At 42.5% G+C, this 27332-nt stretch overlaps 3 protein-coding genes across 3 annotated transcripts; all 3 read right to left on the reverse strand.

Moving 5' to 3' along the window:
* Window positions 1-167: 167 nt before the first annotated feature.
* Window positions 168-17271, reverse strand: LOC132633217 (uncharacterized). Its single transcript, XM_060349486.1, has 10 exons — window positions 15991-17271; window positions 15819-15896; window positions 3693-3807; window positions 3263-3486; window positions 3018-3120; window positions 2485-2585; window positions 2198-2372; window positions 1115-1285; window positions 906-1006; window positions 168-833 (listed from the first exon to the last, which is right to left on the reverse strand). The coding sequence occupies exons 1-10, from the start codon at window positions 16201-16203 to the stop codon at window positions 774-776; spliced, it is 1341 nt and encodes a 446-aa protein (XP_060205469.1). The 5' UTR covers window positions 16204-17271; the 3' UTR covers window positions 168-773.
* A 143-nt stretch (window positions 17272-17414) lies between these two features.
* LOC132633218 (uncharacterized) lies at window positions 17415-20967 on the reverse strand. Its single transcript, XM_060349487.1, has 5 exons — window positions 20568-20967; window positions 19640-20479; window positions 19393-19501; window positions 18718-18853; window positions 17415-17595 (listed from the first exon to the last, which is right to left on the reverse strand). Exons 1-5 carry the CDS (start codon window positions 20648-20650, stop codon window positions 17474-17476), a joined length of 1290 nt encoding a protein of 429 aa, XP_060205470.1. The 5' UTR covers window positions 20651-20967; the 3' UTR covers window positions 17415-17473.
* A 1827-nt stretch (window positions 20968-22794) lies between these two features.
* On the reverse strand, window positions 22795-25876 carry LOC132633216 (RNA polymerase II degradation factor 1-like). Its single transcript, XM_060349485.1, has 2 exons — window positions 24089-25876; window positions 22795-23706 (listed from the first exon to the last, which is right to left on the reverse strand). Exons 1-2 carry the CDS (start codon window positions 25291-25293, stop codon window positions 22854-22856), a joined length of 2058 nt encoding a protein of 685 aa, XP_060205468.1. The 5' UTR covers window positions 25294-25876; the 3' UTR covers window positions 22795-22853.
* Window positions 25877-27332: the final 1456 nt, after the last annotated feature.

Raw genomic sequence — 27332 nt, forward strand, 5'->3', positions numbered from 1 at the left:
CACCATCATGTTAAGCATTTAAAGAGTGGACCTTCTTATCATTTTAAGTGAAGTGCCAATCGCTTTAAAAGTGGGCCACTACCAGCCAATCACTTTCACCAAAATAAAAATGGACCTTGATTCCTTCATTTTTTCTGATCAGTATATTGTGGAACAGAAGTAGGCACGATGTCAAATCAAAGTAGAAAAAAATATAGTAAAGCATATACAAGCAAACTCCTCCATACCTATACCACCAAAACAAAAACTTCGAGAGCACTGGTATTGGTTCTAATCCGGTGATTCTGCAATGACAGACTCAAATCACTCAATGGCCCTAAATACAAGCTGCTTTATGAGTGAATTGAACTTCTACACATCTCTCATCCACCATCAAAGGCGGAGCCAGGATTTGAATTATGCCGACATACACATAGTTTGTTTAGTTACTGGCTTCGCAATAAAATATTTGTACATATTTAATGAATTTCCTAATAAATACAAGGTCTATGCAAAAGCTAGTGGATTCGGCCAAACCCGTACCTAATACTGTGCGCCCTGGCCCACAATGGTTCATATCACTCATCTTTGAACCTCAATGATCGTATACCTCCTACTAATATGGCTTGCATGGTCTCCTGGTTTTTACATCCATCTCATGATCCCAGGCACCGGATGAAGGATTAAAGGTTTCAGCTTCTCCCGCTGTCACATGATACCTACACTGTGGTAGAGGTCAAGTTATCTGCTAAACCTTCACATGGAACTGGATGCAGAGAGCTACACTCTGGAGATCAAGAGATATCATGTCGACTAAGGAATTCAATTATACGTGGATATACTTGATAGTATGCCTGCATTTACATTGGGTCATATATTAGTAGTAGTGCGGAAAGTTTTTGAGATACTATTTTAGTATCACATACCATTCGTCCACCGACTAGATCATAATGGGCATAGTGTGGACCCCAAGGTTCACCAAAAACCTTATACGTGGCCAAGTTCGCAGGAATCAGCTTGACAGTTTCTAATACGTTAACATTAGCAGTAAAAAATTAGCAGTTGGCTAAGAAAATGAGCGGAGGAAGGTAAATATGTGAGTAAACATGATAACAAATCACAAAATGATATTTACCATACACAGCTTCAGGAGGACAAATAAGGTCTCTGTCTCCTGCAAGAGCTAAAACAGGCACATTGATTTTGTGAAGATGGTCCTTGTAAAAGAAAGTCCCACTTCTATTCCTTAGTCCCCCCTTTTCAAAGGCTGTTGATAGCTGCGACAGAAGTTTAGCAGGAATAGTGCCTGCATAAAATGTGACCATGTGATACACCATGAATAATAGCAGTAAAAGTAAAACAGTTTTTTTTTTCTTCCTTTTCTTATTTACTATTTCAGTGGGGAGTGCTGGGCAGTTTGGAGGATGCAAAATTTTAATCTATTGAAGCTTTAAGATCGATGTTAGCTGTGCAAAGTATCATGTTGGCGATGGTCTAATGATATCAAAGACCATTGATGCAACACAACAAATGAAAAACAAAGACAATTTATTCATCAAATACTGCTTGGACAGGGCTCTGCTTGACACAGAGTTAGTTCGCTTGAGAAATTAAAGTAGTTTCAGAAATAATTTGTCATTTTTTCCACAATAAATGTGAATGTTTCCAAGATAAAGGTTGTTAAAATTTTGAATGGAGTGCAGTACAGAGTAACAAAGAATTAACATTATAAACTATCCGAGTTCAACTGTTTTGTAACATCCTCAGGTAGAAAATATGCGATAAGACCCAATAATGGAGAAGTTAAAAGTTAGATCAATTATGCGATGACATAGCAGGCCATCATAATCCACAACCGCGGAAATCTAATAAAATGAAATAAGATTTCTTGTATAATGACACCTATCACAGGCAAATGCTTCTATATTAGCTTGAACTGTGCTCAAAAACTTGACTGCCTGTTGGAAATTGCTGTTCTTGTGTAAAGCCATAAGATGATACCAATCTTGTTTATGATTTTGTGCACTTGTTAACCCCTTCCAGTAATTCAACAGTTCACCTAAGGCTGAACCAATTATATCATTTTCCTTCAAGTCTTTTACTAGCAGGATGCAACTAACCTTAAAAGAAAAGAAAACATCACGTCAATCATGTTTTGTGTCTCATTTCAGTGACAATTATGCTCCTTGATGAAGAAAGAAACCCATCCCATACTTACAAAAGTTTTTCAAGACAAGCCTCTCAAACAATTCCGGATGCATCATATTTTGCGCAGATATCTGAGGATTTAACCATGATAAGATATACGGAGGATAAGATGCAAGAGGATAGATGGCTGCGAGTAATGCTCCGAGTGGAACAACTGGAAGATTCACAGCTTGTGCAGGATCTACCTGTGCATCCACTAACAATTAAAATCCTCTGCTCATCACATTAGAGATAAACATAGGTGCAGTCTTTATGAAACCCCAAAGTGCAGGATGTAAATTGTTTCATTTCACTTACAAAGGGTATAAGCGTTTTCAGAGATGACCGTGAAGTAGTGTAGTCCAGTGATGAACCCAAAGTGATGACTGAAGCCAACTCAGTGCACTTCCCTCTGTAACCTGGTAAACTCATACACATTTAGACACACGTATATGCATACTGCATGACGATACACATGTAGTCCCTCTTTCCCAAAATATGAGACACTTTTCGCTTCTCAAGAAGCAAACTAAGTGAACCTTGATCTAATATCACCATTTTGATATGAGGAGAAGTCCAACATATAGTACTTGTTGTTTAGTTTTTAAATATCTGAATTTGAAGATGAATTAATCTACTCTAATTTTAACTCTGAGATTTAGTCAAATTGACTCTCGAGGAGTATTTTTGTTTCAACAATAAATATACTACTAGTAATCATTCTCTTTGCTGAAGAAACAACTGACGCGATGAAGTTAACCCAAAGCTTATTTGATTAACTTCTCCAACCATTTTTTCCATAAGTAAGTCTAGGAAATACAACAGTAGTGGTGGATCAGAAGGTGTTGTACCATTTTGTGAGAGCATTGCATACAGCAAGATACCTCCCATAGAATGGCCAATAGCGAGCAACTTTCCATCCTTTGGTCTGCTTTGGTTCCTTATGTAGTCCATCTACATAAGAAACAACAGAAGTTCTAATTAATGCACGTTGAGTGCAAAAATATGATAATCTTAGAAAAACCCCTACAATATGATACAGGAGGAGATAAAAAAACAATATGTTCAAAAACTATGCCACGAGATGTCACCTCACCGCTGTAGGCACATCTTCTTCCAAGTAATGATCGAAGTCCCAGTTATACTTCCCAATCAGTTGAAGCTGTTTCCAGAAATCTTCTAGTGTAATAGAAAAGCGGTTTTGCAAACCAGTAAACTGAGTGATTAGTTGTTGACTTTCATCAACAATATTTCCAAGTCTGTGACCAAATTCCCTTAGTTGGCTCGTGATGGCAGAAACTTGTGCTGCATCTCGTAAACCTGAATTTTTTATCCAAATATGAATATGATGTCCATGCAGTCGCCTTTATAAAAGGGTAGTACAGTTTCACCATTTCCTTCTGATTGATTTTGAATGCTAAGTGATAATTTAGAAATTTGCAATTCATTGGATTTGGATGGTAAGTCCATTGGTGGAACATTATACGCCTCATTAGTCACAGTTGAACCGTTTGGATCTGTATTACCTTGGAGAGGCTCCTTTAGTTCCTCCAGACTATTTTTTGCGCTCAAGCCTGCTCCTCGAACTTCAAGAATCCAAGTATCAAATCCTTGCCCAGACATATATCGTGCAAAAGATGACTGCAGGGTAACCACAATTCTTGATTGAAAGTTAAACCACAAAACTGATATCTATCTAAAAGTCAAATACAAACCAGAAACTGGGAAATCAGAATAAAGTTTTACAATGACCACATCTGCTCAGACAGATATTTTTTGCTTGTATCTTGACATACAAATTGATGAAAGCCGTGAGATCAATCTAAGAAAGCCAATTACACTTTCAAGGTGAGGAGATGACTCCATTTTGTAATTAGACAGGCACAGAGTGTACAATATTGTGTTCACATACAAATAAGTGTGAGAAACTATCTCCAGAAGCATAGATGGTACATTAATTTTCACAATACTGTTATAAATTTTGGACATTTGAATAAGTAGTTGTTAAACATGGAACATCCATCCCATTATTCGAGGCGAATGACGAGTGGTGCCACCTTCAAGGTCTTCTGCACTAATATGAGATATCGATCGAGAAAATGATGTTATAAGGATGTCTTAGAGATACCACGACTACAAGCGATGGAAAAGTTAACATATATTGTTAAAGAGGATAGGTTAAAGCCAAAATTATAGGAGCAAGACAGCATTCTACTATTGCTCCGAATCCTAATCCCTGTTGATGCTTTATTCTCCCAATCAAAAGCTTTAAATATGTTTGTATACGGTAAAAACCGGTTATGAGGCAAACCGGTGGAACGAGGAACTGGCGGAAGAAAGGAATGAGAATGCGCCGGATACTATTCGCCCTTGACCGAGGGAACGCTTGGACCGGAGCTAAGCGAGGGACACCGACTAATCTGCCTTCTTCGTCGTTGAAATGGCCAAGTCCGGTGACCCGAGCATTCGTGGCCGTTGGTCCGTATGGCTGTTGGCCCGCATAGCCGTTGGTCCGTGTAGCTGTTGGCCCGCATAGCCGTTGGTCCGTGTGGCCGTTGCATGCGAGCCACGCGCCAGTAGCGTCCTGTCATGGTCAACTACCCACCATGCGTGTGTCAGACGGCGCCGTCAGTCTAATCCCACCAAATCCGTTCAGAGCTGTCCTTATTACTATTATTTTATTAATTCACATTGTATGAAACCCATGGAGGTCACGCTATAAATAGAGCACATCCCCCTCCTTTGTAAGGGTTGGCTCTTCTATTTTCCCAAGAACATTTGTAATAGAAAGACTCATATATATAATCTCTCTCTCTAAATATCTGATTCGACCAAGATCATATGTGTCCATTGTTGTCGTGTATCTTCTATCAAGTGTCCCACATTGCTTATAAACGTTTACATTCATAGATCATTGTCATTATTAGCCATTTTATTGAAGAACGCTCATACACATATTTTCTCTTCCAAATACACGTCAAGATCCAAGCACATATCCTATACCCACTCACAAATTTAATTGATTATCCGAATTCGGGGTAAACAGTTTGGCGCCCACCGTGGGGCTAGGATAATAGTGATCTTTGGTCTTGATTTCTATCATATTCATCAAAACCGAAAACACCTGAAAACGGACCAAATGGCCGACATCGAACAATCCGGCCATGTCAACAACACCGAGATTGTGGCGGAAAATGAAGGCAGCGGACTACGGGGATTGCCAAATCCCGCTGACCCGAACCTCGTCAATTCGAGGGAAGGGCTCAACCGGCAAAATACTGTGGACCAGGAGAATGCCGCCCCACCGGCCACCGATCCCCTAAATACTCATAATTCCGTTACACTGTCACGGACCCGGGGCCGGAGAGAACCGGACGCACCAAACGACGGTGTTAACTTACGTTTAATTTTTGAAATGTTGCAGGAACAAAGAGCGGCAATCGTCGAGCAAGGAATAGCAATTGCCCAGCTGCAGAGCGGAAAAGGTGAAGCAGAGCCGGAAAAGGCAAAGGGTACTGCCGAAACCGGAAGAAACGAGGCGCGAATGGTTGAGAGCGGCGGCTCCTCTACCGAGATCCTAAAGATGCTCGAAACTTTGGCGAAACGGGTAGACTCAACCGAGAAGAGGGTCGAGACATACAATTCTCGGGTGGACCAGATACCGGGGGCTCCACCTTTGCTGAAGGGGCCGAATTCAAAAAGGTACATCCAAAGGCCTTTTCCTCCGAGTGCAGCCTCGAAACTGATCCCGAAGAGGTTCAAAATGCCCGATATACAGAAGTATGAAGGCACAACGAACCCGCACGAGCAAGCGACCTCATATACCTGTGCCATAAAAGGCAATGATATGGAGGAAGATGAGATTGAGTCAGTGTTGTTGAAAAGATTTGGGGAAACTCTGTCGAAGGGGGCGTTGACGTGGTATGACCACCTACTCGAGCATTCGATCACTTTTTTCGAAATGCTCGCCGATGCCTTCGTAAAATCTCATGCCGGTGCCAAAAAGGTGCAGGCCCACAAGGCCGATATCTTCCGAATAACCCAAAGGGACGATGAGTTACCGCGGGAGTTCGTCAACCGGTTCCAGAGGGAACGGATGGAACTCCCCCCGGTTCCAGAAGAATGGGCCGCACAAGCTTTCACAAAGGGGCTCAACATGCTAAGTTCAACTGCTTCGGCCAAATTGAAAGAAAATTTGCTGGAATACGAGGCTGTGACATGGGCCGATGTCCATAACCGGTATGAATCGAAGATTCGGGTGGAGGATGATTAGTTCGAGCTCCCCCCGGTCCCTGTAAAAATGGATAGAAGTTTTGAAAAGCCAAACAAGGGTTATGGAGCAAAGGCCGAATCGTCGAGCGAAAGGTTTCGGCCATACTCCCATTCGGAGAGACAAAATTTTAGGTCGGAAAAGTCAAGGGAAAGCCCGAGCCGTTTCTCGGGTCGGGGTAGCAAGCAGGTCGAACGACCGACGAGTAGCCGGGGGCTCTCGTTCAGGAGTGATGCCGGAAGTTCTGCCGGTAATAAGGGCCCACCGAAAATTTCGGAGTACAACTTCAACGTTAGTACTTCAGGCCTCGTCTCGGCCATCGGCCGCGTCCCGGACGTGAGATGGCCGAAACCGCTAAGATCGGATCCAGGCCAACGGGATCCGAACGTGGTGTGTGAGTATCACGGAACCCATGGCCATAAAACCGAGGATTGTCGTCAGTTGAGAGAAGAGGTAGCCCGTTTGTTGAAAAACGGTCATCTCTGAGATCTGCTGAGCGAGCGAGCCAAAAATCATTACAAGGAAAGGGAAGCTCATCGAAGGGCCGAGCCGGCCGAACACCAGCATACAATCAACATGATAGTTGGGGGTATTGACGCCCCTCGGGGGCCGGTAATGAAACGGACAAAGGTTTCTATTGTTCGTGAAAAACGCATCCGAGACCATTCAACCGAGGGCTCTATTTTCTTCAATGACGAAGACGCGGAAGGCATCATTCAACCGCACAATGATGCATTGGTAATTTCTATACTTATCTTTAAAACTAAGGTTAAACGTATTTTGGTTGACCCAGGTAGCTCGGCCAACATCATCCGATGGAGAGTGGTCGAACAGCTAGGGCTACTCGATCGAATCGTATCGGTGGCTCGGGTACTCAGCGGGTTCAATATGGCTAGTGAAACCACGAAGGGAGAGATCTCGTTGCCCGTGAACGTGGATGGCACCATTCAACAAACGGTGTTCTATGTGATCGAAGGGGACATGAAGTATAATGCATTATTGGGCAGACCCTGGATACATAGCATGAGGGCAGTACCCTCAACACTGCATCAGTTGCTGAAATTCCCCACCCCGGAGGGGGTGAAAACCATCCGAGGTGAGCAGCCCGTAGCAAAGGAAATGTTCGCAGTAGAGGAGGCGGCGCCCCGGCCCAAGGAGCTGGCTCAGGAAGAAAAGGGTGTAACCGGAGGGGAGGTCCCCCAATAGCAACCAAAGTATACCGGGCCAGATCCAGTGCATGAAGAGGATGATTTCGGGGTACCCAGATCTTTTGTCATGCCGGATGACTCGGACGCGACCAAGTCGACCGTAGAGGAGCTGGAGCAGATCATCCTGATCGAGTACTTACCGGACAGAAAGGTATACTTGGGCACGAGGCTTACCCCGGAGCTCAGGCGCAAATTAATTGAGTTTCTTCGAGCTAACGCCGATTGCTTTGCATGGTCGCATATAGATATGACAGGTATATCACCGGAAATAGCATCTCACAAGCTCAGCTTGGACGGGAAGTTTCCCCCGGTGAAGCAAAAAAGAAGGCTCATGGCGGAGCCAAAACACGCCTTCGTAAAAGACGAGGTAACAAAGCTTTTAAAAATAGGTTCCATTCGGGAGGTGAAATACCCGGATTGGCTTGCCAACGTAGTAGTGGTGCCCAAAAAAGGTAATAAATTTCGAATGTTTGTCGATTATAAGGATTTAAACAAGGCATGCCCGAAGGATTCATTTCCATTACCTCACATCGATAGAATGATCGATGCGACGGCCGGACATGAAATGTTAAGTTTTCTCGATGCTTACTCCGGGTATAACCAAATCCGGATGCACCCGGAGGATCAAGAGAAAACATCCTTCATCACCCGTTATGGGACTTACTGTTATAACGACATGCCTTTCGGATTAAAAAATGCCGGTGCAACTTACCAACGCCTAGTTAATGGAATATTCGAAGAACAAATAGGGAAAACGATGGAAGTTTATGTTGACGATATGGTTGTTAAGTCCCTGGAAATAGAGGACCATTTAAAGCATTTGCAGGAAACCTTTAATGTGCTCCGCAGATACAACATGAAGCTCAACCCGGAGAAATGTGCCTTCGGGGTAAGGTCCGGTAATTTTTTGGGTTTCATGGTGTCAAACCGGGGAGTTGAATTCAATCCGGACAAGATTAAGGCCATCGAGGACATCGAGGTTGTGAACAACATAAAAGGGGTGCAGAAGCACACCGGAAGAATAGCGGCGCTGAGTCGCTTCATATCGAGGTCCTCGGACAAGAGTCACCGTTTCTTCTCTTTGCTGAGGAAGAAAAACAACTTCGTTTGGACACCGGAGTGCCAAGAAGCTCTACGAGAGTTGAAGAGGTACTTGTCTAGCCCCCCGTTGCTGCACACACCGAGGGCCGACGAGCCGCTTTTCCTCTACCTAGCTGTCTCCAAAGTGGCGGTAAGTGGCGTTTTGGTCCGAGAAGAATCAGGTACGCAATTTCCTGTCTATTACGTGAGTAGAACTTTGGGGGATGCGGAGACCCGTTACCCCTATTTGGAAAAATTGGCATTAGCACTGGTAAGTGCTTCCAGAAAGCTCAAACCTTATTTTCAATGCCACCCCATATGTGTAGTAACCACTTACCCTTTGAAAAACATCATGCATAAACCGGAGTTGTCAGGTAGGTTAACAAAATGGGCTGTAGAAATTAGCGGTTACGATATCGAGTATAAACCTCGAACGGCCATCAAATCCCAAATCTTGGCCGATTTTGTGACAGACTTTGCCCCAGCTATGGTCCCCGAGGTCGAAAAGGAACTTTTGCTGACCTCGGGAAAGACCACGGGCATTTAGTCTCTACACACGGATGGGGCCTCGAACCTTAGAGGTTCCGAACTAGGGATTGTCCTTAGGACCCCGGCCGGGGATATCATTCGACAATCCATTAGAACTGCTAAATTGACTAACAATGAAGCCGAGTATGAGGCTATGATTGCAGGTTTGGAATTGGCTCGAAGTATGGGAGCCGGAATAATCGAGGCAAAGTGCGACTCGCTCTTGGTCGCAAACCAGGTGAACGGCGTGTTCGAAGTCAAGGACGAACGGATGCAGAGATACCTCGAAAAAACCCAAGTGGTGCTTCATCAATTTAAAGAATGGACCATGCAGCACATACCGAGGGAGTAGAACAGCGAAGCCGATGCATTAGCAAATTTGGGATCCTCGGTCGAGGGGGAGGAAATCAACCCCGGGGCAACGGTGCACTTATCGAACAGGGCCATAGAAAGCGGACACGCCGAAATATACACAATGGGCTTAACTTGGGATTGGCGCAACAAGTACATTGACTACTTGCGTGATGATAACCTCCCAAGTGACCCGAAGGAATCACGGACACTACGGACCAAGGCCGCCCGTTTTTGCTTGGTGGACGGCCAATTGTATCGACGCTCTTTCCTTGGTCCCCTGGCTATGTGTTTGGGCCCCGGTGAAACGGAGTACGTGATGAGGGAGATACACGAGGGAACCTGTGGCAACCACTCTGGTGCAGAAGCTCTGGTTCGCAAGATTATCAGGGCCGGTTATTACTGGAACCGGATGGACGAAGACTCGAGAAGTTTTGTCCGAAAATGTGACGGGTGTCAGAAGCATGCTCCGATGATTCACCAGCCCGGGGAGTTGCTGCATTCGTTGATCTCACCTTAGCCTTTCATGAAGTGGGGAATGGACATTGTGGGTTCATTACCTCGGGCACCAGGTAAGGCCCGTTTTGTTTTGTTTATGACTGACTATTTTTCTAAGTGGGTTGAAGCGCAGGCCTTTGAAAAAATCAGAGAGAAAGAAGTCATCAACTTCATATGGGATCACATCATCTGCCGTTTCGGCATCCCCGCCGAGATAACTTGTGATAATGGTCCTCAGTTCGTGGGCGCCAAAGTCAACAATTTTTTCAAGGGATTGAAGATCAAGAAAATCATGTCAACCCCGTATCACCCATGCGCAAACGGACAGGCAGAATCCACGAACAAAACGATAATCCAAAATCTGAGCAAAAAACTAGAAGCATCAACGCACCATTGGAGGGAAGTATTGCTGGAGGTGCTGTGGGCTTACAGAACCACGTCCAAATCGAGCACGGGGGAAACCCCATTCTCTTTGGTCTACGGGGCCGAAGCCCTTATCCCCGTGGAGGTTGGCGAACCGACCCTCCGTTTCAGGTACACCACCGAAAAGTCAAATGAGGAGGCCATGGCCGTGAAGCTCGACCTCACGGATGAACTACGCGAAAGCGCGTCGGTCCGCATAGCGGCCCAAAAACAGAGAATGGAAAGATACTACAATCGAAGAGCCAACTTTCGACATTTCCAAGTTGGGGACCTAGTGCTTCGAAAAGTTACCTTGCACACCAAGAACCCCAACGAGGGAAAGCTGGGTCCGAACTGGGAAGACCCGTACAAGGTAACCGGTATAACGGGCAAAGGATCGTACCAATTGGAGTCCATGGACGGGCAACACCTGCGTAACAACTGGAACGTGGCTCATCTGAAAAGATACTACTGCTAAGGTATGGCCTCCCCGTATTCTCTTATTAACCTCTCTTTTGCAGGGAGTCAAGAACGGGGTAAAATTAGAATTTAGGCCTGAAAACACGTGTTGCACTCTTTTCCTTAGTACGGTTTTGTCCCGAAATGGGTTTTCCGACAAGGTTTTTAATGAGGCAACAGGTACAACGTGTTACTCGACAAGGATGAAAGACCAGCGCCCGGAAATCCGAGGTCACACCCTCCGATTGGGGACTTAATAGCACTCACCCGACCTTGCAGCTCGGATAAGTGCTAGAGGAATACCATGCCCGCACCGAAGATGACCCCGGTCAAAGAAAATGAGGAAACTCAACATTTGCTACGGCAAAACTAAGGCCCGGCCACCGGCCATAGCCTTCGATGTAAGGACCAAACGATCATAATGAATCGTGTCCCATTTAGCATTTGCTACGGCAAAACTAAGGCCCGGCCACCGGCCATAGCCTTCGATGTAAGGACCAAACGATCATAACGAATCGTGTCCCGTTGTATATTTGCTACAGCAAAGGTAGAAGGAATTAAAATTCTCATATGTACAAACATTTCGCAAACACAAAGTTATCAAAAGCTTGGATAGAAAAATCTTGGGTGTCTTTCTGTTAAAAGGACTTTGCCCCGATGGTAACCGCCGTATTCCGGCACTGCCTCATTCATATACTCTATACCGAGGATTGTGCCCGAAATTCGACAAAGGCAACAAGGTCACAATGATCCGAGCCAAAATTCGACAAACTCCCCTAAACGGGGACTGCTACATCAAAAATTCTGCCAAGGCTGAAAAAATACCGACCCTAAAGGAAATGCCTATCGTAAGTCGGAGACGTTTGAACTTATGAAGCGTCGGATAAGTCCCACGGGTACGGCGAATTAACGACTATGGGACGACTTGTCCTAAAACGGACCAACGGTTATGGCAAAAATAATAGCAAACATTCAAACGAAGAAACAGGAAAAAGACATTCTTTATATATACAAGAGATGTTTTTTACATCAAAAATCAAAATCCTACAAAGGCAAAAAACAAAAACAAAAGACGAAGCACAAGCCCTATGCTATCCGGTATGACTAAAGGTGGATGAGTGCTCGGACTCGGTCCTCTCGGATTCATCTGACTCGGACCCGAGAGCACGGTTGGCTTCCTCCTCCATCCTTTTGGCTTCGAGTATCAGGGCCGGAAGATCCGAAAGGCCGTTCTCAGCTTGCTCGAGGGTGATCCGCCGAGACTTCCACTTCTCATACTCGGCGACAATAGCAGTATGAGCCTCGACCGCCTCCACACTTTTCCAGGTTTCCTCCAAATCGGCCTCAGCCTTGGCCAGTTTGGCTTCCAGATCAACCCGGTTCTCCTCAAGGATACTTCTCCTACGGGTGGCCGCCTCTAGCTCGGCCTTAAGGCCGTCATTGGCAATAACCTCCTCCTCGAGCTCAGCTCTTAGGCCTTCACATATCCGAGACCGCTCCTCGGCTTTCTCCTCGAACACCCTCCTGCGCTCGTTGAACAAAGCAGTCTCGGACTCGAGCCGCCGGTTCCTCTCGGCCAAGCCCGTAGCATCAGCCTTCACCGAGTCCAGTTCCCCCCGGAGGCAGGAAACCGTGGTCTCAAGCTCATTTAGCCTCAAGGAAAACTGGGCTTTATCCCGGCTAAGGCCGATCTTGTCAGCCTCAAGGCTCCGGTTATAATCGGTCATGGCGGCCAGTTCACTTTTCAAACGGCGGTTTTCGTCCTTAGCCGCATCAAGCTCAGGACGGAGGTTGGCCAACACGGCCGCCCGGTTCAACTCTTCCTCTTTCTCCCGAAGAAGATGCTGGTATTTCTCCGTTTCTCGGCCCTGGGCATCCAGTTGGCCTCGAAGATCGTCCATCTCGTGTTGGGCACGGATGAAGGCTTCGTTGACCAGCACCACACTCTGCAGGTAAAACAAGTTAGAAGACTTAGGCAAAGTAAGGATAAAATCCTCAGATAAACTATAGTTTACAAGGATGGCTAAGAATCTTACCCGGTTGCCCGCGTGCATACCCTCGTTAATGAGGCACTGCCAAGTGACCCCAGTCATTTTGCGCCTATCCGAGTCAGAGACAAGGGGTCGCAAATAGCTGGCTACGCCCACCGGACGCGACAGAAAGCTACAGTCCTCGGGGACGGTTATTACGGCCGATCTGGTTCTCCTTGGCTCCACGCTCGGGGCCGGGAAGATATTCACCAAGCTATCCCTGGCACCAGATTCGGAGGTCCGGTTGGCCAACCTCGTGGCCCGGGGAATAGGGAGATGACCAAAGCCCGCAGCTTCGCCGGTGGCGGGGGGAGTGCTCGAGAACATATCATCAAAATCATCCACCCGCGGAGCCGGGGTAGATGAACTTGGAGCAGCCTCAATATTTTCGGCAAAGGCCGAGGGCTCCGCAGTTGTAGCAGGCTCATGCTCGGGAGACGGACGAGCGTCTGTGGGGGCTTCGCTCTCCGGTACTGGGACGGTTCTTTGATCAGCTTCAGCAGCGGCCGCTTCCCCGGACCCCCTTTTCCTTTGCAGGGGAGTATCTTCCGAAGAAGTTTCACCTGAAATGTCGACAAAGTCAATCGACCGAAGAGGAGCCGGGGAAAGTATTTCTTCCGCACCTGAACGTAGAGCAGGAACCAAGAGACCTTCGCCGATAGAAAGAAGGGGTGGAACGGATACCGCCTACTCCGGTATTGGAGCCACGGAGGGAACCGAGCCAACTCTCCGAACAATGATATCGGGCTCCGTCTCTTCCCTTGAAGACCGAGCAACGCTCCTTGCTTTCTTCTTTTGTGGCGTCTGCCCCTTTTCGGAGGGCCGTTTTCTTTTCGCAGCATCGGCGAGAACACGGGAAGAACCCGCCGTGTCAAACTCGGACGCCGGTGCTGGGGGAGCGGTCCCCGACTCCGATCTAGGGGCTGCCGAGCCCTTAGGCAAACCTGAAAAGATAAGATGTTAGCGAAGGTCGAAGGACGGAACGAATGGAGAAGGATGCAGTAGAATAGAAGTAGAAGACTACCGTGATTTTGGGCGACCCATCGACCACGTGACAGGTGGGCCCATGTCTGGTTGTCATAAGGATGCTGGACGAGGAGTACGGTGACCCAGTCACTCAGATTTCGAATGACCGGAGGAACGTACCCATTGGCTGATAAAAGTAAGGAAGAAACAGTGAGAAAGCGGAATCAAAATTTGACGAAGCGTGCTAAAGCAATTATTCGAGGTTTCGGACTTACGCTTGTTATTCCACTTCTCCAGGAAAGGCATGTAATCGGCCGGAATAATGTCCTCGGTCTTCACTCGGACGTATTGCTCCAACCATCCCCGGTCTCTGTCTTCATCCATTTTTGAGAAAAATGGATTCCGACTGCGCTTGGTCAGTTTCATTACGCCACCCCGAAACAGCCTCGGGGAGTATAGGCGTATCAGGTGGGCCAGTGTGAGCTCCTTCTCGGCGTTGTTGGCCAACAACCGGAGACACGCTACGACCCTCCAAACAATTGGGCCGATCTGAGCCAACGTAACGCCGTAAGTCCGGCACATGTCAAGAATGACCGGATCCACCGGAGGGTCGAGTTTGAGAGTGAAAAGATATGTGTAAACGTACAGAAACCCTTCACGATGGTCAGTAACAGATTCATCTAGTCCGGGGACGAAAACCCGAGCTGGACGAGTGTCCCACCCGCAGTCGACCCGGACTATATTGAGCTTCTCCTCGGTAATAGATGAGGGGTACCGCCTCACGTCGAACCCCCTGTCTGAAACGGAGGAAGGCTTTTCGACCTCGAGATCTTTGTTGAAATTGAATTTAGCCGGTATGATATCCGAAGCCGTGGGCTCGAATTTAACCGGAGACGCAGGCTCGGCCCTCGGGGATGACACCAGTGGAGCATCATGGGACGTGGATTCAGACATCTCGGAAATATGAAGGAAAGAAGATTCAAGAGAGGAATTTGAGAAAAATGAAGGAACTGGTGATTCGAGGAGTGACAAGATCATATGTGTCCATTGTTGTCGTGTATCTTCTATCAAGTGTCCCACATTGCTTATAAACGTTTACATTCATAGATCATTGTCATTATTAGCCATTTTATTGAAGAACGCTCATACACATATTTTCTCTTCCAAATACACGTCAAGATCCAAGCACATATCCTATACCCACTCACAAATTTAATTGATTATCCGAATTCGGGGTAAACAATGTTAAACCAACTTCTCCACGTATTGCTTGGTGCTTATAGCAGAAACACAGCTGGAAGTTGGTTCAAGACTTAGAATTTGAATGAGCGGAAAGCTTGAACTGCACTACAAGAGCTTAAACAATTTAGATGAGTCTACAATATTCTCTTGACCACAACCTTTGCCTGCTCAATAATTAACAAAAAGCCTTGGCAAATTCACGAAAAACATCAGGCCTCCAATCGTCTATCGGCTGTTATGCACCACGGCTTATACATAAATTTCTTTGCTAATGCAAATTAGGATTAAAATTTAAGAAGACTAACAACCAACATTTGGAAAAATATACTCCCTTCTTTTCAATTTGTTTGTCTTCCTTTCCTTTTTAGTCCTTTAAAAAAGAATGCGCCTTTCCTTTTTTTGACAACTCTTTAATTCCAAGTATCTACATGACATGTGTTAGACCACGCGAGTAAAGGGCATTTTGGTACATTTTACATATCTTTAGTTTAAAACGACAAGATTCAAAAGTGTGTGCCAAGTCAAACCAGACAAACAAATTGAAACCGAAGGAGTAAGCAGTTACTCAATCAACAAGATGCACGTAGATATCTATAGAGAAGTAGCAGAGAGACTTACACCAGGAGCAAGATCATAGCCAATGGCATTAGTGCCCACTCCAGACAACAATAACAGAGGATGATTCCTGCGGCTCCGCTGCACATACATTTTTCACACATTAGACATATATTCCTTTTCTAGATTTTCGATAAAACATATATAGAATGTTGATGATTCCAATGTAGAGCACCTGAGGTGAAGGCAAGTAGCGCCATAGAGCGAGTTTCCATTGATTGTTGGGAAGGGGAACATAATGAAGCTCATCTGCCGTACAAACCGATGGCTTAGGTGTCCTTCTATCACCACCGCCGCCGCAGACTGATCTCAGCCGCCGCTGCGGCCGACTAACAACGGCAGCGGCGGGGCCAGCAGCCGTGTGAATCGGTTGAGGAAACGCTATCATTTTATAATTCTCTACTGTTCAGGAATTGGAAGAATTTAATTGTTATGCATTGAGTCGTTTTAAACAGTAAAATGATTAACGTGTAAGCTTTGAATTTCCAAATTACCAAGTTCCGGTTTCATTTATGCCTTGTTGCTTTCGTTTTCAATACTTACTGGGATATCTTATATGCATGCAACATGTGTTAACGTGTCTGGTTCTAATGCTCCGTCTACTCCATGGGACCACTAGGTGGGATTTATTTCGTAACCAAGGTGGATAACAGTAATTCCTCTGTCTCACTTCTATTTTCAGTGTTGATGTAACTTTAATCATATTTAAAAAAATCATGTCAGTAAAAAATATAAAGAATTTTCAGTATTTTTTATTTTTATATTATATCTAATGTAATCAGTCACCTCGTACTATTCCATTGCGCATCTTGTGTAACATAAAGGAAAGGGAAAGCTCCTATTATCGCGGCGGGAGGTCGTCTCCCAAAACATTCCCCAAGGCCGATCACTACATAAGCCGTTGGCGTAGAAAGCTTGAAGAGCTTCCCTTCATTCATTACTAAGCCAAGATCCCAGGTCTCCGAGTCGGCCCACACTATTTCGAAGAATTAATATTGATGTACGATGAATTTGAAAAATATTCTTATAATGGATATCAACTTCTTTGGTACTAATAATGCACAATGATTGTTGCACTATGATTGTCCAATTGAAAGCTTAAACTTTGCCTTATCTTTTTTCTTTTTTGCTAGTCCTCTTTTTGTTCCTTACTTATGTCTTGTGGCGGAAAGCCAATGATGGAAGACACTTATCCCAAAAAGTGTAGAAGAAGAAAGATGATGATGCGTGAAAGAGAGAACTACCTTAATTCAGATATTTGAATTCTTATCCAATCAGTGAAAGAAAAGGACGCAATTGAGTGACATCACTAACACAAAAATCTTCTCAATAGTGTAAAATCTCATCAAGAAGCTATTGAAATATCTAAAAAAGGGTCAAATGCCAACAAGGACACAAATACCAGGTCAAGTTTGGACATTTAAGTGGAGGATATAGATTCAAAATTGCAAATGAAAACTGCTGTCTGAAAGTACATTCTGAAAAATTATGTCCATTCAGTTCAAGTAAAATATCTTTCCACAAAAAATTGAGATTTTTCTTTGAAGGGTGTGGTTGTTGATTGATAAGCAAAAACGGAGAGAAATTAAACACCCCAAATGACGTTCACAACTAAGATATTTATCTTTCAGTAATAGATGCAAGCATGATTCAGAATTTTATCCTTGTGTTGACGACAAGTTTACAAGAGAAAGAACGTGTTTAGCAATTTCAACAGATGCATCTGGCTTCGCAGTCTTGAGAGCTCTCTCAGACATCTCTGTCATCAATCCCTCATTATCTGCAAAAACACCATTACGCAGAGGGAGGTGCATCATCAGGAGGATCGATGCAGTGATTCATACATAATTAGCAGAATTGACCAGGAACGATAACATGATTCAGAAAACACTTATAAACATGCATCTAGCAACCAAAGGACAGGATACTTAAGTGCAAAACTAATAGGCAATTCCACTCCCTACTCAAAAAATTTAAAAAGTAGGAAACCTCTCAGCTGAAAAAAAAAATAAAAAAAAAATAGACAACACAAGAAAAGGCAAAAGAGACACAGTGCGTTAAACTAGGCCGTGACAAGACTATGATAAAAGAGTTCTCCGTTTGAAGAAAAATACAACTAAAAAGAATAGAACACATGTATAGCAAGACTCCTGGTTCTTTTTCTAAATTTTGGTGTTTGGTATTAATACCTCCTATGTGCCATTTCAATATAAGGGGCTGCTATATATCTATTGCTGCAGTCTTCGAAGCCATCTAAAACACACGCTGGCCCTTTACAAAATCCTATGTACTGCTGACATTATTATTCCAATCTGATAGGATGTTCATAATATGACGGATTTGTGAATTCCATAAGGAGATGATGAACACATTATAACCTGTGAGAAGAACACAAATCTCTTATCTTTTGCAACTTAAAGGAAAAATAATCAATGAGTGTATCCTCTCATTTGTTTATAGTGACACTTATGAAACTAAGGATTCCTATCTAAATTGTTAATTACACCTTTCTGTGAATTCTTGCTTTATATGGGGATTCTAAAGACAGGCACGTATAAAGGCTTCTACGTATATGTTGATCAATCTAAAGTCAGAAAACTAAGCATCTTGAATGATGGTAACCCCCCCCCCCCACCCCCCCACCCCCACCCCTTTCCCCTTTTATGTCTCAAGCGTGTCAAAGTTTCTATGATTACTGATCTGAGAGGACATCAGGAAAGATGTAACTGCATTATCTTTCAGCAGATTTCTAAAATGTGAGGATAGCTTTAGAGATATTTCAGGTTACAAGACTAAAAGTGCAATATCTCTAATATTAAGCTCAACTTACATGAACTTAGCTGCAGTCTATTCAATTACTAAAATTAGAATAAAAATGCACAGACGAGACAGAAAACCATACCTAAAATTTCTTCAATAGAACTTTTAAGAGTCAGAGAGTCGAGTTCATCTTCAGCTATAATCCTAGAACCAGCTAAATCAGCCATTAGACAAGCATTGTGAAATTGATGTCCTTCAGCCACATTCGGTGAAGGTACCTGCAAGAATTTCAATGAAAAGATATAACGAAGTGTTTTGCCAAGATTCATATACTAATATTTCATGGAAACCGAAGTACCCAAGTTGTAAAGGCAAGGAGGCAAAATATGTGTATCTACATATAGGTAAACATGAATTTCTTTTCAATAATAAGTAGAAAAAAGAAGCCACACTTCAGATCAGTAATCACAGAATCCTTTTTACATCAAACGATTCAGTTAGCTGATGCAAACCCTAAGGAAAGGAATACCAACAGTTAACAGCTACTTCCATAATACTAGGCCATGAAGAGCAGAATATGCAAAGAATTTAGACAAAAGTTAGGAGAACAAGGCCAAAATAAGTTTTGGAAAGGCCCAAAAGTAGTCATATTAAATGTCTATAAATAGAATTGAAGTTGTACATAATAGACAACAATGGTCGTCTACATTTAGTTCATTCCAATCCTCCAATATTTACTTTGGCAACACTTAGTGATCTTTCATCAACTAGATCATTTATAAGCAATCTTAGTAGCCTATAGAATGTGTTTACTTACCAGAATACAAGGTTTCCCAGCAGCTAAGATTTCAGAGCAAGTCATTGCTCCAGCTCTAGATACAATAAGGTCCGCAGCTGCATAGGCTAAATCCATCGAGTGCAAGAACCTTCACCAAGTTAGGAACAAAGCAGATTAAAACGAAGAAAAAGACAGCTGTTTCTCAAAGAAAACTTCGAAGCCTGAAATGCAAAATTTTGCCATATAGTAAGTAATACACAATCTGTTAAAATGAAAAAACACTCACGGGGCTATGTATAATCGGGGATGGAATTTCACGAGGCTCTCCATCTCATCATACGCTAAAACCCCAGTCTGCCATATTAAAAACAAGTCTTCCCGTTCGTTCAACATCTCAGAATACAAATGCAAAACAGCAACATTAAGTGCATTTGCACCCAAAGAGCCTCCAAGAATCAACACGACTTTACCATCCCCCTTCCCTACCACAGCATTCGAAAAAAAATGACGTCTTCCCACAGCCTTCGACGCATATTGTCTCAACGACAATCTAACCGGATTTCCACACACCACACATTTGCTCTTTTGCCAAAAGCAATCAACAGTAGAATTAGATGCAACAAACACTTTATAAGCAAATAAAGAAAGCACCCGGTTGGCAATTCCAGGTACTGAATTCTGTTCTTGGATTGCAAGTTTAATGCCACGTAAGCCTGCAGCTAAGCAAATTGGAAATGAAACAAACCCACCAGTTCCAATAACTATATGTGGTTTAAATTCGTTAAGTATTTGGAAACTTTTAACTAGGGATTTGGTTAACACATAAGGGAGGATGAATAAGTTGTAAAGAGAGTAAACGGGTCGGGTCAATGGAGCGGCAGCTATCGGGTCAAATGGGTACCCAGCTGCTGGTACTGAAGTGCTTTCCATTCCGTTTTGACGGCCAATAAAGAGTAATTGGGCTTTCGGGTCAAGGGTTTTGAGATCATCAGCAATGGCGATTGCGGGGTATATATGACCACCTGTCCCACCTGCTGCCAATATGATTCGAAGATTGTCAGTTGATGCATTTGTGGTTTTGTTGTTGGGTTTGTTGAGAGATAAACAGTTACTGATCTTGAAATACCTGAAAGAATTTATTTATACACATTAGATACAAAAAAAAAAGTTATATATAGATGAGGACTGTGTTAGAGTAGAGAAATAGAGCCTGCCTTGATTTGGGAACGGAGAATTGGGTTTGAAAGTAGCGACAGTTGAGAGAAAGTTGGGAGTGTGAATTAATGGCCGTGAACATGATTGACCAATAATGTGAAGAAGGAAGAATCAAGATTCAGGTGACACATTTGTCTGCTCAAAGGTTGGATCTTTACAAGATTTTGCATTCATAATAGTGTTTTAAATTAGGTTGGTAGATGAATAGAAATTTGAGTTCATGCTTTTTGTCCAATGATTAATGTTGACACAACTTCCAACCTCTTATACTGTGCTAAAGGTCCCAGGTCTGGTCCAATTATATATGTGAATGAGTCTTCTGATAGCAACATTTGCAAAGGCTTGTGTTCTTTAATTGTATTTAACTTCTGTGTTATTTGATTTAAGACGTAAACAATTTCGGTTATTTGTTTATGGATCTGTCTAAGTGTCGTTCGGGGAGGACTCAACTCTGGAAGGCACAGGTGAGTGTAAATCTCAATTTTAACTTACTTATGTGGTGATAACGGTGATATCTTCCAGTTAGTACATGGATTTAATAGGCGTTTGGACATGAATTGGTTGATATTGATGACATGATAATATGATAATGAAACAAAAAATAGGTTAGATGAAGTAACTGTAATATAAGCCAAATTTAAGACCAAACATATGTTACATATTATACACCATGTATGTGACAGATTTAGACCAAAAGTTTGGAGCTTGATTCAAAAATTGTGTAGTTGTGGAATCAATTGGACTATGTGGGTATTTGCCAATGACCACCTGGAATTTCTTCGCAATGGCGCTGAGAGAGTGCAGCTGCATTATTATTATCTAATGGCTTTATGGTCATTGGGTTCTATTCCATCTGAGTTTTTACATACAGCAAATTTTCTTTCAGTCATACTGAACTTTGAACATGTCTTGACTGATAAAAATTTGTGTTGCCATCTGTTTATGATGCTAAAGTCACTCATCCGTCGGAGATCATTTTCTTTTTATATTTCTTGATAACTGGTAAATGAATTTGCACATGCTCTTCATTTTGACGGCATGTGGGTTTTAAGAAAACTACGTGCTTGCAAAGCAGTATGCAGCATGAAAACAATGAGCAATTTGTAGATATCATAGTTATAATTATATTCATATGAGTTTCATTTCTGACAATCTCGGCTCTTATTCAAGTGAAAAAGTCAGAGGTTTTTCCCTTTTCCAAGGAAGGAGTGTCAGACAGGCCATGTTACAATGGAATAGCAACTATAGTAGTATGAGATAATTAAGCCAGCTAGCTGCATTTGTAAGCGGCACACCTATTATACAATTTTCTATCTGATTGCCCAGTTGGAAGTCAAAATCCCGCTATGGATTGAGCATCCAATGGGAACTCCACATTAAGAGAACATGATTCTGTTGACTTACCTGATAGTGTTGAGGCTGCAGTATCTTAGATCTAGTAGCCAAATGAGATAATCATGATCGTTTATCTGATAAGCTGAGACATAAACATAGCTGAGTTTATAGGAAAAAGACGATAATCTGTTTACAGATTTTGATTTGGCTCATCTGATTCACGAAAGAATGATTAGTTTTTAGTGCAAGGTAATAGGCAATTCAACTTGTTTTGGCCTAACTGCTTCTCTAATCTTTGCAATGTTAAGGATTTATGATTTGTGTTGCTAGCTTTAGAGATCATCCTGTTCTTTTTTTCTTACGTCTTGTTAATAATGCTGCAGATAAATTTTGAATCGAAGTGCCTACAGCAATTCTTTTGGAAGAGTTGAATTTGACTTGACCGAACTACAACTCATTGTGCCCTTCCACTGGACTGAGCTTCTTGATTTTCTTAGCCATAAATCGCACATTTCTGAATAAGGCACTATAAAAAAGAAATGCAGTAGGCTTAGACATATTATTGAGCTCAACATGATGCAGATATCAAGCACGAGTTACCTGAGGAAACCAATTATTCTCCTTTTTGACATAATCTAGAGAAGCATGCTAGTAACATTGTTGACCAAACGATTAGTCTATGTTGTTTATTATCCAATACCAGTTAATATTAAGACAATATATGACCAGGAGGGGAGTAATAACTACATGAGAAGCAATTACAGCACTGTTCTTAGTTTTGCCTTATGACACCACAAGCAAGTATCTTCTCACCCCCATCAAAGCAGCAGCATGTTGTAGGATGAAGAATACTGCTATAACCTTATTCTCTGCCATGATATACTCCATACTGTAAAAGAAAAATACACTTGATATCAAATCTTTGAAATGCCTAGTGTTTTTTATGGAGGCTATGAATTTCTGTTCTGAGCTGTGGTATTCTCTGCTGCTATCTGTGCTGATAATAAAACTGCGGTGGTAGGGGTCATAGTTTGGTACTGAGAAGGAAGTGGTGGAGCTGTTTGTTGGGTATAGTACACCTGCTCATGCATAGGGTGAGAATATTCATAGCCGAAATTAGCAGCGCCGTTAGAAACAGCAGCCATTTGCTGTGATGGAGAAGGAACCTGGGGAACACCGTAATACTGCTGATGAAATTGACTTTGGGGAACTTGAACTACTGTTGGATTCGCCTGGGTCGCTGTTCTGTATACATTGGCAGGCATTTCAGGCTTAGTGGACTGGACTGTCCTTGCTGGATAAATCGGTGGGAGTGCTTCTTTAAACATTGCTGAGGGTGAAAGCGTTGTTGGATTTGGTGGTGTTTGTTGCTGGCTTGAAGCTGTAGCAGCATTAGCATCAGCTATATTAGATTGCACTGTCATACTATACGGCTGAGTCTGAGGTACTGGCACATAATACATTTGATATTGCTGATCCATTTGTTGATGAAGTGGTTGCTGGGTTGGGGGTGCATACATTTGATAGTAAGCCACTGGACCTGTTGCAGTATGTTGGATGTAATGTGCGTTAGCAGGAACAAACTGCTGCTGCTGCTGCTGCTGTTGATTTTGCTGTGGAACTTGCATAGCTACAGAATCCTGAACTTGCTGCTGCATCTGAATTTGAGAGTTATAGTCCATAACATTATTTTTGGGGTCAGTTACAGCAGGAGCCACTCTGGTTTCGCGACCTGTCGCTGGAGGTGCATCTTGATAAACCGTGTGTTTCGAGAAAGATGTACCTGATGCAATGCTGCTATCACTGGAAAAAAATCCAAAAGTGTTTAGTTGATGAAAGTAAAAGCTTTTCAATTTTTGTAATCCCAAGTACACTAAAACATGCTAATAGTGAAGAGCAACAAAATACCTTCAAGTCCTGTTATCTCTTAGTGTTTTTGTAATCCCAAGTCCTTTTTGTTGTTTAGATATACATAATAAATCTAATCATATTCTTTTGAAGAGTTGTATGATGCATTAGCGCGGAGAAAAGTAATTACTGATGTTTCACTTATGAAAAGAAAAAAAAGAGGGGTTAAGTTATCGCAGTGATTATTTCTTAGATATCCTGCTATTGGTAATTGATCTTGAACATAGTGATATGACACTAATTGTCGACCAAATGAACAGAGAAGTGAAAGCCATACCTTGCTACAGAATCAGGTGATTGCAAGTTGTAACCTCCAGCATGCTTTGAATCAGGTGATGGCAAGTTATAACCATCTCCAACTTTCCGCTGAATAGGCTGTAATGGCAATGGAGGTTTTCTGCGTGCAGAGAGCGCACTATGATCTGATTTTTCATCATCAGAGATAACCCGGCCATGATTTTCCCCTGTAGCCGGTGCAGCATTCACCAAAGTAGCTGATGACATAACGGCTGCACCGCCAATCACAGTAGGAAGAGGGGGTGTTGCTGCTTGTGCAGCCACATGAATGTAACCATTATCCAGCTTTTGTGCATTTGAAAACTGCTCATCTAACCCCAGCATCTGATCGTGGAATCTTGCAGTCATTTGACCATCTTCCCGGACCTTAATTGGGGGCAAATTTGGCATAGATGGGGATGAAACACTGGATTCAAATGATGAGGTTGTTTCAACCATTGGTGAATCAGGCATAGTGGATTGCACTTCTTGGATTAATGGAGTCTTTTCCATTTGCCTATTGTTTGCAGCCAAGGACTCATTCTGAGCCTGATCCAGGTTTACACCAGAATCACTTTTCGGAATGGTTTCAATTTCCAGGAAATTATCTACAGCTGCTGAATCAGAAAGCCCTCTGGAGAGCAAGCTAGCATTGTTGAGAGCATCGACAAACCACGTTTCGGATTTGGAATCAGCAAGGAGGCAACCCATGGAAGCAGCAGTCTCAGGTTTGGCAAGAAAAAGAAACAAACGAAGACGAGAAGGTTTCAAAGGCGAAGCTGACATTGCACGATCATATTCTTCGATCATGTTTTCCAAGTCTTCATCAGTTGTGACAGATACAAGGGAATCAAGATCTTCATTAGGGAGCTGATACTTGAGGGAAAATCCCCTACCATTGAGGAGAGTATGGGAAAGGCGAGTTTGAAGATCGGAGAGGGAGGAATGACGGTCAGCAACCACAATGCGGGTGTCACCACCAACATAACATAGGCACTTATCGTGTGGACGGGGAATGATGTGACCCCCATAGCTACACATGAGGCGGAGTTTTGCACCGGGGACAGGTGGCAGAGACTCCTGGTCCCACGTATCATTTTGCCGGGAGCGCGGAGAGGAGCTTGCAGAATCTGGATAGTTTTGTTGGGCAATATTGGTAACTATGGGAGTGGCAGTGATATGGCAAGGAATAGGTGGAGGATCCATTGATTTCAGATGAAAATGGACTAATGAGAGATCTACAGCTGAGGGAGTTTGGGAGAATAGTGTGTAACACTAGGGACTAGTAATTAAAATAGTTGCAGACTTGGTAGTTTTAGTGGTCGTTTGGTTTGAGGTCAAAATAGTCCCGGGATTACAATCCCGGGACTAATTTATACCATCTGTTGGTATTATTTTATACCATCTGAAAGATGGTATAAAATAGTACCAGTATAAGTGGGTTATGAAGGTATAAGTTGAGTTATTCCAGCACTAATTTTTATACCACGTTTGGTACAAGGTATAAAATAATCCCGGGATAAATCTATACCTTATACCAAACGTGGTATAAAAATTAGTACCGGTATAACCCATGTTATACCTTAAACCAAACGACCACTTAGAGTATTATATTTCATCCAGCTAGCATACAACCAGAGAGAGGGAAACAGAGTTCAAAAACTTACTGGCAACACCTAATAAGTGTTCAAGATGTGAATGGTCCATTTATCTATGGAACTTTATTTGGAGTCCATGGTAAGTGTACAACATATAATATTTGACACTTATTTTTCCAAGAGTTTATTGAAGTATCCCATAATAGTTGAGAGAATGAACTGCTGTCATATTATATTATAGCCTTGTTAATTCTCAACTCATGAGTTAGATTGAGAATGCATTAGGACCCAGGTCTATTTTTTTCAAATGATATCAAAGCTAAACTCATTTATGTTCTTGGTTTATGCTACTAAAAACGCCTTTTTTTTTCAAACGAACGTTCCGATCGAAATCCCGTAAAAATTTGGGAATTACGGCGGAATGCCATCAGAAATAATTTTCGACGAGCACATTTCAGACGGAATCCGTAAAATATATGTGTGTTTAATACAAAACTATATATTATAATTGGGCAAGCATATTGTGGTTGTCAACATTCCATAAGGCCAGTCCTAGCTATGAGAAGACTATTGTGTTGTCATGCACTATCCTTACTTCGTAAACTAATTTTTTACGAGGAGTTAGATCCAAGCTAAGATTCATTTTCTTTACAAAATATTTTTATAAGAAATTTAAAGTATGACAAATTGTTACTTATTATACATATAATGCAGTTCTTTAGATTTGTAAATTTTAGACATAATTTCAACATTCAAGAAATTCATATTTGAGTTCACTCTAAGGGCCTGTTTGGAAAGCCATCTGGTAATTGGAATTGGTGTAATTACTAGGGTAGTAATTACACAGTAATGTAATTACAACGACCTGTTTGTTTGTCATAACGTAATTACAGTGTAATTACAAGCGTGTTGTTTGGTTACACAAGTGTAATTACACAGTTAGTTTAATTTAAAAATAAAATAAAATGTAATTATAAAAAATTTAAAATTAATATTTAAAAAATATTTGCCTTTATAAATGATATTAATTATTTATTTAATAACACATTGTTTCTTGAAAATATATTAATTAATAATCATATATTTGTAACTAATATTGTAAAAAATTATTGATATATATTTTTCTAATTAATAATATTTAATTTTAATTAATTATGAAACTTAAAAGAAGACTTTTTTTTGTGAGAACGGCATGGATTGCATGTTTGACGAAAAAATCCATCAACTATAAGTGCATCAAGGACGAGCATGGAAAAGTATTGGTAGAGGAGACTCTCATTAGACGGAGATGGCAGTCATACTTCCACAAACTCTTGAATGAAATAGGGGACAGAGACATTGTATTGGGAGATTTGGAACATACAGGGAGGCGTCACGATTTTGGGTATTGCAGGAGTATTAAGGTTGAGGAGGTTAAGAGTGTTGTTCGTAGGATGCGCAGGGGAAGAGCGACCGGACCGGACGAGATTCCTGGGGAATTTGGGAAGAGTGCGAGCTCGGTAGGTTTGGAGTGGCTAACTAGGTTGTTTAATGTCATCTTTAAGATAGCAAAGATGCCCGAAGAATGGAGGTCGAGCATAATGATCCCTCTATACAAGAACAAGGGGGATATCCAGAGTTGCAACAACTATAGAGGTATCAAGCTGC

Source organism: Lycium barbarum, chromosome 3 (assembly GCF_019175385.1).
Source record: "Lycium barbarum isolate Lr01 chromosome 3, ASM1917538v2, whole genome shotgun sequence".
NCBI lineage: Eukaryota > Viridiplantae > Streptophyta > Magnoliopsida > Solanales > Solanaceae > Lycium > Lycium barbarum.

Bases quoted from the DNA above. Each gene is read 5' to 3' on its own strand.
- LOC132633217 (XM_060349486.1), bottom strand. From the start codon at position 16,203: ATGATAGCGTTTCCTCAACCGATTCACACGGCTGCTGGCCCCGCCGCT. The intron at 3,808-15,818 runs GTAAGTCTCTCT...GTTACCCTGCAG, and splicing joins GCTATGATCTTGCTCCTGGT to TCATCTTTTGCACGATATAT. The intron at 834-905 runs GTATGTGATACT...ATGTAAATGCAG, and splicing joins ATCTAGTCGGTGGACGAATG to GCATACTATCAAGTATATCC.
- LOC132633218 (XM_060349487.1), bottom strand. From the start codon at position 20,650: ATGTTCACGGCCATTAATTCACACTCCCAACTTTCTCTCAACTGTCGC. The intron at 20,480-20,567 runs GCAGGCTCTATT...AAATTCTTTCAG, and splicing joins TTCTCCGTTCCCAAATCAAG to GTATTTCAAGATCAGTAACT. The intron at 19,502-19,639 runs GTGAGTGTTTTT...AACTTGGTGAAG, and splicing joins CCCCGATTATACATAGCCCC to GTTCTTGCACTCGATGGATT.
- LOC132633216 (XM_060349485.1), bottom strand. From the start codon at position 25,293: ATGGATCCTCCACCTATTCCTTGCCATATCACTGCCACTCCCATAGTT. The intron at 23,707-24,088 runs GTATGGCTTTCA...ATTTTTTTCCAG, and splicing joins TCACCTGATTCTGTAGCAAG to TGATAGCAGCATTGCATCAG.